At 45.8% G+C, this 15,133-nt stretch overlaps 1 protein-coding gene across 1 annotated transcript in view; it reads right to left on the bottom strand.

Annotated features, from left to right (window-relative positions):
- Window positions 1-15,133, bottom strand: part of LOC308330370 (protein unc-13 homolog B-like) — a gene marked incomplete at both ends in the record, with an annotated part of 66,669 nt that overhangs the window by 40,025 nt on the left and 11,511 nt on the right. The window contains one exon of the mRNA XM_080785216.1: window positions 11,408-11,437. Within this exon, the coding sequence (XP_080641342.1) occupies window positions 11,408-11,437 (30 nt within the window). The remainder of the gene's footprint in view (window positions 1-11,407; window positions 11,438-15,133) is intronic.

Below are 15,133 nucleotides of genomic sequence, written 5' to 3'. Positions count from 1 at the left end.
ACAACACTGTAACGAATGCAACGGGAGACATTCTGACCACAACACTGTAACGAATGCAACAGGAGACATTCTGACCACAACACTGTAACGAATGCAACAGGAGACATTCTGACCACAACACTGTAACGAATGCAACAGGAGACATTCTGACCACAACACTGTAACGAATGCAACAGGAGACATTCTGACCACAACACTGTAACGAATGCAACGGGAGACATTCTGACCACAACACTGTAACGAATGCAACAGGAGACATTCTGACCACAACACTGTAACGAATGCAACAGGAGACATTCTGACCACAACACTGTAACGAATGCAACAGGAGACATTCTGACCACAACACTGTAACGAATGCAACCGGAGACATTCTGACCACAACACTGTAACGAATGCAACAGGAGACATTCTGACCACAACACTGTAACGAATGCAACGGGAGACCGTCTGACCACAACACTGTAACGAATGCAACGGGAGACATTCTGACCACAACACTGTAACGAATGCAACAAGAGACATTCTGACCACAACACTGTAACGAATGCAACAGGAGACATTCTGACCACAACACTGTAACGAATGCAACAGGAGACATTCTGACCACAACACTGTAACGAATGCAACAAGAGACATTCTGACCACAACACTGTAACGAATGCAACAGGAGACATTCTGACCACAACACTGTAACGAATGCAACAGGAGACATTCTGACCACTACACTGTAACGAATGCAACAGGAGACATTCTGACCACTACACTGTAACGAATGCAACAGGAGACATTCTGACCACAACACTGTAACGAATGCAACGGGAGACATTCTGACCACAACACTGTAACGAATGCAACAGGAGACATTCTGACCACAACACTGTAACGAATGGGAGACATTCTGACCACAACACTGTAACGAATGCAACGGGAGACATTCTGACCACAACACTGTAACGAATGCAACAGGAGACATTCTGACCACAACACTGTAACGAATGCAACAGGAGACATTCTGACCACAACACTGTAACGAATGCAATGGGAGACATTCTGACCACAACACTGTAACGAATGCAACAAGAGACATTCTGACCACAACACTGTAACGAATGCAACAGGAGACATTCTGACCACAACACTGTAACGAATGCAACGGGAGACATTCTGACCACAACACTGTAACGAATGCAACAGGAGACATTCTGACCACAACACTGTAACGAATGCAACGGGAGACATTCTGACCACAACACTGTAACGAATGCAACAGGAGACATTCTGACCACAACACTGTAACGAATGCAACAGGAGACATTCTGACCACAACACTGTAACGAATGCAACAGGAGACATTCTGACCACAACACTGTAACGAATGCAACGGGAGACATTCTGACCACAACACTGTAACGAATGCAACGGGAGACATTCTGACCACAACACTGTAACGAATGCAACAGGAGACCGTCTGACCACTACACTGTAACGAATGCAACGGGAGACATTCTGACCACAACACTGTAACGAATGCAACAGGAGACATTCTGACCACAACACTGTAACGAATGCAACGGGAGACCGTCTGACCACTACACTGTAACGAATGCAACGGGAGACATTCTGACCACAACACTGTAACGAATGCAACAGGAGACATTCTCACCACAACACTGTAACGAATGCAACGGGAGACATTCTGACCACAACACTGTAACGAATGCAACAGGAGACATTCTGACCACAACACTGTAACGAATGCAACAGGAGACATTCTGACCACAACACTGTAACGAATGCAACGGGAGACATTCTGACCACAACACTGTAACGAATGCAACGGGAGACATTCTGACCACAACACTGTAACGAATGCAACGGGAGACATTCTGACCACAACACTGTAACGAATGCAACAGGAGACATTCTGACCACAACACTGTAACGAATGCAACAGGAGACATTCTGACCACAACACTGTAACGAATGCAACAGGAGACATTCTGACCACAACACTGTAACGAATGCAACAGGAGACATTCTGACCACAACACTGTAACGAATGCAACAGGAGACATTCTGACCACAACACTGTAACGAATGCAACGGGAGACATTCTGACCACAACACTGTAACGAATGCAACGGGAGACATTCTGACCACAACACTGTAACAGTGTACAGTGTACACAAGACGAGGAGAGAGACATGGAGGAGGAAGACGAGGAGAGAGACATGGAGACGTTAAAGACGTTGGAGACATGGAGACTTTTGCACACACACACACACACACACACACACACACACACACTTAACATCTTTATTTGCATTCACATTTTACAAGAAATGTCTTGAACACAAAACAATAGTGGATGCGCAAACTTGAAAGAAACTCTACAACAAGTGCTTCGGGTTCAGGATACAGATCACGGGTACAGAAAGGATCTCCTTCTGCATATATGGTCGACTGACAATTATTGCAGACACTGAACAGAATTTTGCCGATGCCTGATCATCAGCTCTCGGCTTATTGGGCATGGCTGCAATCTGCAGGCCCCTCACCACTGATTTGTGGACACACACACACACACACACACACACACACACACACACACACACACCCCCCCTATTGGTCCCCCCCCCCCAAACCATCGGCTTCACGGATTGGACAGACTTTGTCTGGTGTTTGTGTCTCTGAACGAATATAAGTGAAGACGCAAAATGTTCCATGAATTTACACATCAGGACTCGACCAATAGGATACCATTGAGCAATAGGATACCATTGACCAATAGGATACCATTGACCAAGAGGATACCATTGACCAATAGGATACCATTGACCAATAGGATACCATCGACCAGTAGGATCTCATTGACCAATAGGATTTCTCCACTGTGGTACTGCTGTGAGTAATGTTACGCTGGGTGGTGAGTCTGAGAGGACCAGGAACAGCCAATCAGAGAGCTGTGACAGTGAGACACTGTGTGTACTCCTTTGGAGGTGACGAGGATCACATTGATGTGCACGTCTTCAACACAGTGTCTTTGACCTGGAGGAAGTTGACCCCAGTGACCCCTGGAAGAGGAGAAAGCCACCTTGAGGTCCCCTCAATGCGTGAGGACCACACAGCTGTGCTGATTGAAGACACTGTCTACCTCTGGGGAGGATGTCCTGACCAAGGTTATGATTACTGCAATGTCCTTCATGCATTTGATGTCGACGCCCACACATGGTTCAAACCACAGGTTTCTGGGACCGTTCCAGAGGGGAGGGACCACCACTCAGCCTGTGTCTTGGGGAAGGTCATGTTTATCCATGGAGGATACAACCACACTGGAATCACTAATGACATCTACAAGTTGGACTCCACCACAATGGTCTGGACTTTAATCAACACCAGAGGAACTCCATCTCCTGCTTCATGGAGTCACTCTGCTACAATCATCGGGTCAAAGATGTTTGTAGTTGGGGGCTGTGAGGAGGATCAGCACCACAAAACCATAAGAGTGTTTGACACAGAGACCAACCTCTGGATGAGCACACCTTCTGCACAGCTGTTTCTAGACGGACGCTGTGGTCATTCAGCCTTTACCTACAATGGAGAGCTGTACATATTTATTGGTTACAATAACCAGACCTTCAATGGGTGGAAATTCAACCCAGAAACCTCCTCCTGGAAGAAGGTTGAGCCCAAAGGCCCGCATTCAGGGAGTATTAATATGTGCTGTTGCATGCTGGGAGATCGTGTCATCCTCTTTGGAGGAGACTACAGACCAGGTGACCTGTATGTCTTAGACTTCAGTCCTAACCTCAAGACATTATGTAAGCTAGCAGTTATTCAGTACGGTCTGGAGCAGTCTGGACTCACACACGACATCATGTGGGAACTGGCAGCCATGACTGGCAAAAATTAACCCACTGGGAGGAGACCCCGGGGAAGACCAAAGCGCAGTTGGAGGAAACATCGGCCTTCGAACGTCTCGGAATCCCCCAGGAGGATGAAGTCACTAATGTTGCTCTGGAGAGGGAAGTCTGGAGCTCTCTGGTGGAGCCGTTGCCCCCGCGACCCGACTACGGATAAGCGGTTGAAGATGGATGGATGGATGGATGGATTATAGCCCATGCTATTTAGTCTGGAGTTGTCCTTCAAGGCTTAAACTGTAAGGTTTTCATGAATGAAAATACAGTCGGCACTCGGTGGCGCGCTGTGAGCTTTATAGATCTGGTACGTTTCAACAGCTAAAGCATAACATAATGCTTAAAACACCTAAAGGGGTTCCCACCCAGAATGGGTTAAGGCAGCCCGCGGTTCCACACAACATGTCTGTGCACGTCACTGGCAGATGATTTGATTGGCCGGCAAAAGCGATTGGCTGCCAATTGGCTGTGTGGTTTTTTTTTCATTTATTTGTTAGATGTTTTTTTGTTTTTTTAAAGTGAAATAGCGCTTGATCTGCTTTCCACCACTGAGCTCATTAAAGATGAATGGCAGTATAATAAAGAGCTGAGGAAGTGAATCGCAGGTGATTTCTGAGAGCTCCGAGTGTAAAGAGATCAGGAGCACAGCTCTGAGATCAGCTCTGTGTGGAAGCAGAGTGTAACGAGATCAGGAGCACAGCTCTGAGATCAGCCATTATCCCACTCTGGGCTCATTAAAACGCTTTATGCTAATTCTAGAGCTTGGCGTCGTGGCACAATCGCCCTTTAACCCATTCTGACCTGAGATCAGATTCTACAAATGTTCTTCTACATCCCGACAGTTTTCTGAAAAGGATATGTTTCTATATGTCAGTCGTTCTTCGATTTTTCAAAAACAGCAGACCTACAAGCTCGTAGCGCGCCACTCGGTGGCGCGCTATGAGCTTGTAGATCTGCTATTTTTCAATAGCTAAATTATAACATAATGTATGTAAAACCACCGAAAGGGGTTTCCGCCCAAAATGGGTTAATCTCAATCTACTTTGCGTGGAGTGTGTATTGAAGACGGCACGTTTTGATACGACTGGGAGAACTTTGTCATATCCGTTTAAAGCTAGCTCTGTAGTTTGTTAAGAGCCGTTCAACCCCAAACACCCCACCAGGTTTTTTCCCCCGTTTTTGTTACATTCCTGAGAAAATAGACTCAGCAGGAGACTGGAGGCTTGATAGAAGAAGAAATGTTTTTTTTTTCCAGGGTTTTTTTGTATAAACCCTTGGACACCGCAGTCTTTATGTGCATCGCTGCGTAAAATGCGATATTTTGGGATGTTTTGGGCTTGATTTGAGCTTAATTTTACTTGGTTATGGAAAAGACGATGGTAGTTTAGCATCCCGGACAGCTAAGCTAGTGACTCAGGGTCAAACTACAACCGGATGTTTGCGACCGTTGAACCGGAAGTGACTTCGCCAGATTAGTCTATTTGGTCAAAATCGGCATAATGGTGCGTTCCCGCCATCTGGTGGCAATACTATAGATTACACTAGCCTTGCCCTGTGAAAATAATCCATAGTATGTATATCGCGGATGTTTCTATTGGCATTAAAATGATGAATTAAAAATATGCCATTGTGTTACCCAAACAAAAACATTGGGAGTGGCAGTCCAAGGGTTTACCTTTGCCATCGATGCCATGCCCGGCATATACAGAGGTTGGTTTTCTTCCCCATAATTAAAATAAATTAGCATGTTTTAGCATTTTTAGCTAACGATCGATCGAATGCACCTAAAAAACGGACAGAATCCTCGCACGCACGCACGCAGTCTTTATGTGCATTATGGCTCATAATCTGCTCAAAATGCGATATTCAGGGCTTGATTATAGAGCTTAACATGACTTAGATATGACAAAAACTATAATATCCTGGACGATCCATCACTGCTGCACCGGATGTATACTCCAGTTTGAACCGGAAGTGATCGTCAACCTTTGTGGCTGTTTTGTTAAAAAAAAACGTCTGTAGCGCCACCTACTGTACTGGGGTGGCATTGAACCAGGATTACTGTGATTAAGGTTAAGCTCACATTATATCACACATACCATAATTCATAATTTGCTCTAAAGACAACGTAGCTATGCCAAGTAACACCATGTCTGCAGTGAGGATGGCTCTGCACCGCGCTGCGCTGAGCTGAGCGCTACAGAGGAGCAGAGAGCAGCAGCACACACCCCTATTGGTCCCCCCCCCCCCCCCAAACCATCGGCTTCACGGATTGGACAAACTTTGTTTGGCGTTTGTGTCTCTGAACGAATATAAGTGAAGACGCAAAATGTTCCATGCATTTACACATCAGGACTCGACCAATAGGATACCATCGACCAGTAGGATACCATTGACCAATAGGATTTCTCCACTGTGGTACTGCTGTGAGTAATGTTACGCTGGGCGGTGAGTCTGAGAGGACCAGGAACAGCCAATCAGAGAGCTGTGACAGTGAGACACTGTGTGTACTCCTTTGGAGGTGACGAGGATCACATTGATGTGCACGTCTTCAACACAGTGTCTTTGACCTGGAGGAAGTTGACCCCAGTGACCCCTGGAAGAGGAGAACGCCACCTTGAGGTTCCCTCCAGGCGCCGGGACCACACAGCTGTGCTGATTGAATATACTGTCTACCTCTGGGGAGGATGTACTCTACAAGGTTATTACTGTAACATGCTTTATGCCTTTGATGTCGACGCCCACACATGGTTCAAACAACAGGTTTCTGGGACCGTTCCAGAGAGGAGGTACGACCACTCAGCATGTGTGTTGGGGAAGGTCATGTTTATCCACGGAGGACACACCTGGACTGGATCCACTAATGACATCTACAAGTTGGACTCCACCACAATGGTCTGGACTTTAATCAACACCAGAGGAACTCCACCTCCTGTTTCATGGTGTCACTCTGCTACCATCATCGGGACAAAGATGTTTGTATTTGGGGGCTATGGGTGGGGTCAGCACCACGACACCATCAGAGTGTTTGACACAGAGACCAACCACTGGATGAGCACACCTTCTACACATCCTCTTCCAGAAGGACACTATGGTCATTCAGCCTTTACCTACAATGGAGAGTTGTACATATTTATTGGATATAAAATATATAATATAAAACAGACCTCCACTGATGTGTGGAAATTCAACCCAGAAACCTCCTCCTGGAAGAAGGTTGAGCCCAAGGGGAAACTCCCACATGGGATGGAGGATATGTGCTGTTGCATGCTGGGAGATCGTGTCATCCTCTTTGGAGGAGACAACACCCCATGTGACCTGTATGTCTTAGACTGCAGTCCTAGCCTCAAGACATTATGTAAGCTGGCAGTTATTCAGTACGGTCTGGAGCAGTCTGGACTCACACACAACATCAGGTGGGAACTGGCAGCCATGACTGGCAAAAATGTACAAAAAAGAAAATAAATCCCAAAATATCAAACACCGAGGCCGAAGAAATGTGTGAACCGTCACAGAATAAAATCAATCAATAAAAAAAAAGAATAAATAACAATGAAATGCAACCGATTAAAAACAAAAGTGACACAGTAACAACATCTCAAGAAGACCTGTCTGTCTCTCAAGGAGTGATAGACCTATCAGAAAAGACCTGTCTGTCTCTCAAGGAGTGATAGACCTATCAGAGAAGACCTGTCTGTCTCTCAAGGAGTGATAGACCTATCAGAGAAGACCTGTCTGTCTCTCAAGGAGTGATAGACCTATCAGAGAAGACCTGTCTGTCTCTCAAGGAGTGATAGACCTATCAGAGAAGACCTGTCTGTCTCTCAAGGAGTGATAGACCTATCAGAGAAGACCTGTCTGTCTCTCAAGGAGTGATAGACCTATCAGAGAAGACCTGTCTGTCTCTCAAGGAGTGTTAGACCTATCAGAGAAGACCTGTCTGTCTCTCAAGGAGTGTTAGACCTATCAGAGAAGACCTGTCTGTCTCTCAAGGAGTGATAGACCTATCAGAGAAGACCTGTCTGTCTCTCAAGGAGTGTTAGACCTATCAGAGAAGACCTGTCTGTCTCTCAAGGAGTGATAGACCTATCAGAGAAGACCTGTCTGTCTCTCAAGGAGTGTTAGACCTATCAGAGAAGACCTGTCTGTCTCTCAAGGAGTGTTAGACCTATCAGAAGTCTAGAACCGATGTCTCCGCCTCAGACTTTAGGATCACACACACGCACACGCACACACACACACACACACACACACACACACACACACACACACACACACACACACACACACGACTTTACATTGCAACATGTGAATTTACAGATAGGCTCTTAAACTGAAAAAGCAATACTGATGTCAATCAATACATCAGACAGATGTACAGTATTTGACGGTGAAAATAATAATATCGTGGGTGTGATTTGGGTTGTTTTTTTTTTTTTTGGGGGGGGGGGGGGGGTGTACCAAATTATTAGGTTTCTGCCATAATTCCATCTGTGACAGAAGTGTCCTTATGACAGTCCCCTGTGGTGTAACGCATTCTGACCTGAGATCAGATTCTAAAAATGTCTTCTACATCCTGACAGTTTTCTGAAAAAGCTATGTTTCTATGTCAGTCGGTTCTTTGATTTTTCAAAAATAGCAGACCTACAAGCTCGTACGTCTGCTAAAGTACAGCTAAAGTATAACATGATGCTTAAAACACCAAAAGGCGTTCCCGCCCAGAATGGGTCAATAAGGCTGTTTTATATTAGCCTGCAGCTCTACACTGTCTGAGTCAGTCATTAACCCATTTTGACCTGACGGTGAAATTTAAAAAAAAAAGTCTTCTAAATCCTGAAAAACCCCATGTTTCTGTATCAGTGATGCTCAATATTTCATGTCAAGGACCCCAAAAATGATATGTAATTGGCCGCCGACCCCCATCTGAAAAAATGTTGTTCCAGTGACCCCCCCCCCCGAAGCAAAGATTTGCGTCTGCTCATGACAGAATATATATTCAAAGATTTGTGCCACATTTTCACGATTTTCTTTTAAAATAGCAGACCTACAAGAAGACATGTCTGTAATAGCAGAACTACAAGCTCATAGCGCGGCACCGAGTGCCGCGCTATGAGCTTGTAGGTCTGCTTTTTTTCTCCCAATAGCTAAAAGTATAACATAATGCTTAAAAGTTAAAACACCAAAAGGGGGGCCCAGAATGGGTTAAAAAGTGCACTCATCCTTAATGGCTGTACAGCTCGGAGCGCTCCAGGGACAATTCTCGCATTTCTCTGATTAAGGCTGAAGTTTGAAGGCTTATTTCTAATCATTTGAATTAGCTCAATTGGTATCAATCAATTTACAAAGTTGAAGGAACCCTGAGCACCTATGCTGCATTATGCTTTGATAAGCGGTTGTCTCATTCCATATAATACTCACAAACAACGTCTAACCAATGACTAGTCTAAACTAAGAATGCACCCTAAACCTAACCTTAAAGGAGAATGCCATAATAAAAGGCTTTCTTACCTTTCTTTGTAGTTGTTACGTCCCCATCAAAGAGGTCCAGGTGTTATTTTGTGCAAAAGCTCCTTATTGGCTGTTTCCCCTACCATAAGCCCTAAATGAATTGCATTGCATGGGAATTGAATGGGGCTATGGGGTGTTGTGCTAATTTGCTTATTTCCATCGCTCAAAATTATAATTTCTTTGTATATATCCTCTCTTCATAATGTAAATAATATCCCAAGCGGCACACTTTACTACTTATTTCGATGGAAATAAGCGAACTAGCATAACACCCCATAGCCCCATTCAATTCCCATTCAATGCAATGCAATTCATTGAGGGCTTATGGTAGGGAAAACAGCCAATAAGGAGTTTTTGCACAAAAAAACACCTGGACCTCTTTGGTGGGGACGTAACAACTACAAAGAAAGGTAAGAAAGATAAGAAAGCATTCTAGCATGGAATTCTCCTTTAACCCATGTCTAACCAGTGACTAGTCTAAACTAAGAATGCACCCCAGTAAAAGTACTCTGCCCTTTCCGTCTGCCCCCTTATCTATCCCCCCCCCCTCCTCCCTCTGCCCACCCCCCCCCCCCCTCCCTCCCCCCCCCCCTCCCTTGTCACACGGTAATAGAGTATTCATTAGCGCAGACAGCTCGGTAAATGTCAGCGCTCCTGGCCGTGTCACACACACACACACACACACACACACACACACACACACGTCGCCGCGTAACTGAATATAACTTATTTATTTTCATAAGTCATGTGGCCACTTAATTATAAATGACATCACCGGCTGCTCCCTGAGTGGCCTGGTGCATGCTGGGATATGTCCTCCTCATCACTGTGTGTGTGTGTGTGGGGGGGGGGGCATGACCGGCAGATACATTGGTCTGTCTGTCTGTCTGTCTGTCTGTCTGTCTGCCTGCCTGCCTTCCTGCCTGTCTGTCTGTCTGTCTGTCTGTCTGTCTGCCTGCCTGTCTGTCTGCCTGCCTGTCTGTCTGCCTGTCTGTCTGTCTGCCTGCCATGATACACACCATGAACTGACCATAGACAATATCCCCTTTACAGCTCTCTTTATTAACGAATATAAATCGCCACAATCGCCAGCCTGTACACATAGGACTGGACAGAAAGAGCTAGTGCAGAGAGTACAGACAATACCATACTAGGCTGTTGCGCTGCGCTCTGATGCCCTCTCCACGCCGCGCACCGTGGCCCATGAACAACAATAACAACTCCACGTGGACCCACGACGACCCACGTATGAATTAGATAGTGTATAAGAAATGGCACGGCGGCCATCCTTGCAGGCAGTGACAGTAACATAATGAGAATCCTGTAGGCTGTGTAAACCTAACCCGGGGCATCATCAACAACAGCCTGATGACGTCTCTGAGTCGCCTTTGTTCATGTTCATAGATCTGGTAAATGAGGGTCTCCCTCAATGAGTTCTCTGAGGTTTTAAATATAGGTTGAGGTTTCTGTGTAAACTGTAAACCACAGGGATAATGGTGCTGCAGAACGGGTTCTTACCTGGGAGGGTTAGGGTTAGGGGTAAGGGGATAGGGGTTAGGGGTTGGGGGTTAGGGGTTAGGGGTTGGGGGTTAGGGTTAAGGGATAAGGGGTTAGGGGTTAGGTGTAAGGGGTTAGGGGTTGGGGGTTGGGGGTTGGGGGTTAGGGTTTGGGGGTAAGGGGATAGGGGTTAGGGGTTGGGGGTTGGGGGTTGGGGTTTGGGGGTAAGGGGTTAGGGGTTGGGGGTTAGGGTTTGGGGGTAAGGGGACAGGGGTTAGGGGTTGGGGGTTGGGGGTTAGGGGTTAGGGGTTGGGGGTTGGGGGTTGGGGTTTGGGGGTAAGGGGTTAGGGGTTAGGGGTTGGGGGTTGGGGGTTGGGGGTTAGGGTTTGGGGGTAAGGGGATAGGGGTTGGGGGTTGGGGGTTGGGGGTAAGGGGTTAGGGGTATTTAAACTTTGGTGCTCCAGAATGGGTTCTTGTCTTACCTGGCAGGCCGTGGAGTTTGGCTTTCTTCACTGAAAAAGAAAGGAAAGACAACAGGTTAGTCTACACTACAGGTTACATAAAGACAACAGGTTAGTCTATACACTACAGGTTACATAAAGACAACAGGTTAGTCTACACTACAGATTACATAAAGACAACAGGTTAGTCTACACTACAGGTTACATAAAGACAACAGGTTAGTCTACACTACAGGTTACATAAAGACAACAGGTTAGTCTACACTACAGGTTACATAAAGACAACAGGTTAGTCTACACTACAGGTTACATAAAGACAACAGGTTAGTCTACACTACAGGTTACATAAAATGTGTAATGTACAAATGAGTGTGGTTATCTGTCTTTCAGTCTCAAAGCAGCACGGTGGAATATGACCTGATCGTCACAAGGCCTGAAAAATATTTGCTGTATAAATATCATCATCCCAGGGCTCGTTGGTGAGAGCCAATGAGAGCGAGGGCTCGTTGGTAAGAGGGTCACTGAAGCAGGCCTCATAGTAGACACGTGCGTGTTGTTTACTGTGTGTGTGTGTGTGTGTGTGTGTGTGTGTGTGTGTGTGTGTGTGTGTGTGTGTGTGTGTGTGTGTGTGTGTGTGTGTGAGATAGATAATCCTCTAATGCTTTAAGCAGTAGCTCCCGCTGCATTGCGAGCAGTGGTGTTGCCATGTATGCATGCTTATTCCAAGCGACTTTGGGCTTGTTTTTCCTGTAAAGTATATATAGCTTATAAACATTGATAGTTTGTGGCCTATAGGGGGCGGCGGTGGCAAATAATACAGCAGCAGATACAGTAACACAGTATGACATACAGCAGCAGATACAGTAAACACAGTACAACATACAGCAGCAGAGAGCAGAGCTGCACAGAGCAGCAAATCAAATCACTCCAGGGCAGGAAATGCAGAAGATTATTTGATCATGCTTGCCTTCCTCTGGAACATGTGATGTATGTGTATGGCCTACTGTACTGTCCTGTCCTGTCCTGTCCTGTACTGTACTGTACTGTACTGTACTAGTAACAGATGTTACGGTCCAGACAAAAGGTCGTCACCAAATCAGATTTGAAGACGTAATCAACATGTATATACGATATGGCTGCATGTCATCTTTCCTTCGTTAAACCATTTTTTGGGTGGGAATCCCTTTTGGTGTTAGCATTATGCTATGCTTTAGCTATTGGAAAAATAGCAGATCTACAAGCCCGTAGTGCGCCACTCTTGTAGATCTGATATTTTTAGAGAAAAGAAAACAGAAAAAACGACTGACATAGAAATATAGCTTTTTCCAGAAAACTGTCAGGATGTAGAAGACTCTTTTTTTTTAGAATCTGATCTCAGGTCAGAATGGGTTAATGTCAACGTAAGTCCACGATCAGAGGGAGTTCCACAAACCACATTCAATGTGAATCCCTAGACTCTTTGAAAACCTGCTCTCAAAGAGCATTTACGGGCGTCTGCAAAGTGTAGAAACTGGCCCCTCTAAAAAAACCTTAAGGGGGCGCTATAGCCCCTCCTATATTCAGCTTTTATCCCCACAAATTGTCCGGCAACACAAGAATTAAAAGGGATAGTTCAGATTGTTTTCCATTCTGACCTGAGATCAGATTAAAAAAATGTCTTGTATACACCCTGACAGTTTTCATTCTGACCTGAGATCGGATTCTAAAAATGTCTTCTATGTCAGTCGCTCTTCGATTTTTCAAAAATAGCAGACCTACAAGCTCGTAGCTAAAGCACGACATGATGCTAACAACAAAATGGGTTAATCCAGCTGTGGAATATTATGAATGGAAACCGTTCTAAAATGATGATGATGCGAAAAATAATAGCGATTAGCTCATAATAATTGCGAGCAGACGATTATGTAAATCACTGTGAGTGACAGGCTTAGTAACGGAGGCTGACAAAGAATCTGTGTGTGTGTGTGTGTGTGTGTGTGTGTGTGTGTGTGTGTGTGTGTGTGTCATGGCAGGTCTGTGTTTCAGCACAGATTAATTTTCTTCCAATGGGGTCAGCCCTCGTTGTGTTTCTCCTCCTGTGACGATAAAACTACGATAAAACTACGACGAAAAGGTTTTTCTTTTGTGTAGGACTGTGAGATGAACGGGGGTGTGATTCTGAGCAGGATATGAGCTATACTTCCGGGATGAGAGGAGTTATGAATCAGGTTATGAATCATTATGTAATTCCACATGAGCCGAGATGACACCAGATGGATGTGTGTGCGTGTGTGTGTGTGTGTGTGTGTGTGTGTGTGTGTGTGTGTGTGTGTGTGTGTGTGTGTGTGTGTGTGTGACTGTGTGTGTCTGGGAGTCAGAACGTGCTACAGTAGATTGGCATCAGCTGCTGAAGCACGTTTAACCAGTTCAGGGCGGGAAGGGAACCCCTCTTGGTTGTTTTCAGCATTACGATATAGTTAAGCTATTGAAAAATAGCAGATCTGACCCACAGAGTTGACCCCCAACTAGAGACACTAGTTGACCCCCAACTAGAGACACAGTTGACCTACAACTAGAGACACAGTTGACCCCCAACTAGAGACACAGTTGACCCCCAACCCACAACTAGAGACACAGTTGACCCACAACTAGAGACAGAGTTGACCCACAACTAGAGACACAGTTGACCCCCAACTAGAGACACAGTTGACCCCCAACTAGAGACAGAGTTGACCCCCAACTAGAGACACAGTTGACCCCCAACTAGAGACACAGTTGACCCCCAACTAGAGACAGAGTTGACCCCCAACTAGAGACACAGTTGACCCCCAACTAGAGACACAGTTGACCCCCAACTAGAGACAGAGTTGACCCCCAACTAGAGACAGAGTTGACCCACAACTACAGACAGAGTTGACCCACAACTAGAGACAGAGTTGACCCCCAACTAGAGACACTAGTTGACCCACAACTAGAGACACAGTTGACCCACAACTAGAGACACAGTTGACCCACAACTAGAGACAGAGTTGACCCCCAACTAGAGACACAGTTGACCCCCAACTAGAGACACAGTTGACCCACAACTAGAGACAGAGTTGACCCCCAACTAGAGACAGAGTTGACCCCCAACTAGAGACACAGTTGACCCCCAACTAGAGACACAGTTGACCCCCAACTAGAGACAGAGTTGACCCCCAACTAGAGACAGAGTTGACCCCCAACTAGAGACAGAGTTGACCCCCAACTAGAGACAGAGTTGACCCCCAACTAGAGACAGAGTTGACCCACAACTAGAGACACAGTTGACCCACAACTAGAGACACAGTTGACCCACAACTAGAGACACAGTTGACCCCCAACTAGAGACAGAGTTGACCCCCAACTAGAGACAGAGTTGACCCACAACTACAGACAGAGTTGACCCACAACTACAGACAGAGTTGACCCACAACTAGAGACACAGTTGACCCCCAACTAGAGACACAGTTGACCCCCAACTAGAGACAGAGTTGACCCCCAACTAGAGACACAGTTGACCTACAACTAGAGACACAGTTGACCCCCAACTAGAGACAGAGTTGACCCCCAACTAGAGACAGAGTTGACCCCCAACTAGAGACAGAGTTGACCCCCAACTAGAGACACAGTTGACCCCCAACTAGAGACACAGTTGACCCCCAACTAGAGACAGAGTTGACCCACAACTAGAGACACAGTTGACCCCCAACTAGAGACACAGTTGACCCACAACTAGAGACACAGTTG

This window comes from Protomyctophum bolini, assembly GCF_963924005.1.
Source record: "Protomyctophum bolini genome assembly, chromosome: 16".
Taxonomy (NCBI): Eukaryota; Metazoa; Chordata; class Actinopteri; order Myctophiformes; family Myctophidae; genus Protomyctophum; species Protomyctophum bolini.
Note: the sequence above shows the minus strand (reverse complement) of the source record. Positions and strands in the feature narration are given on the sequence as shown.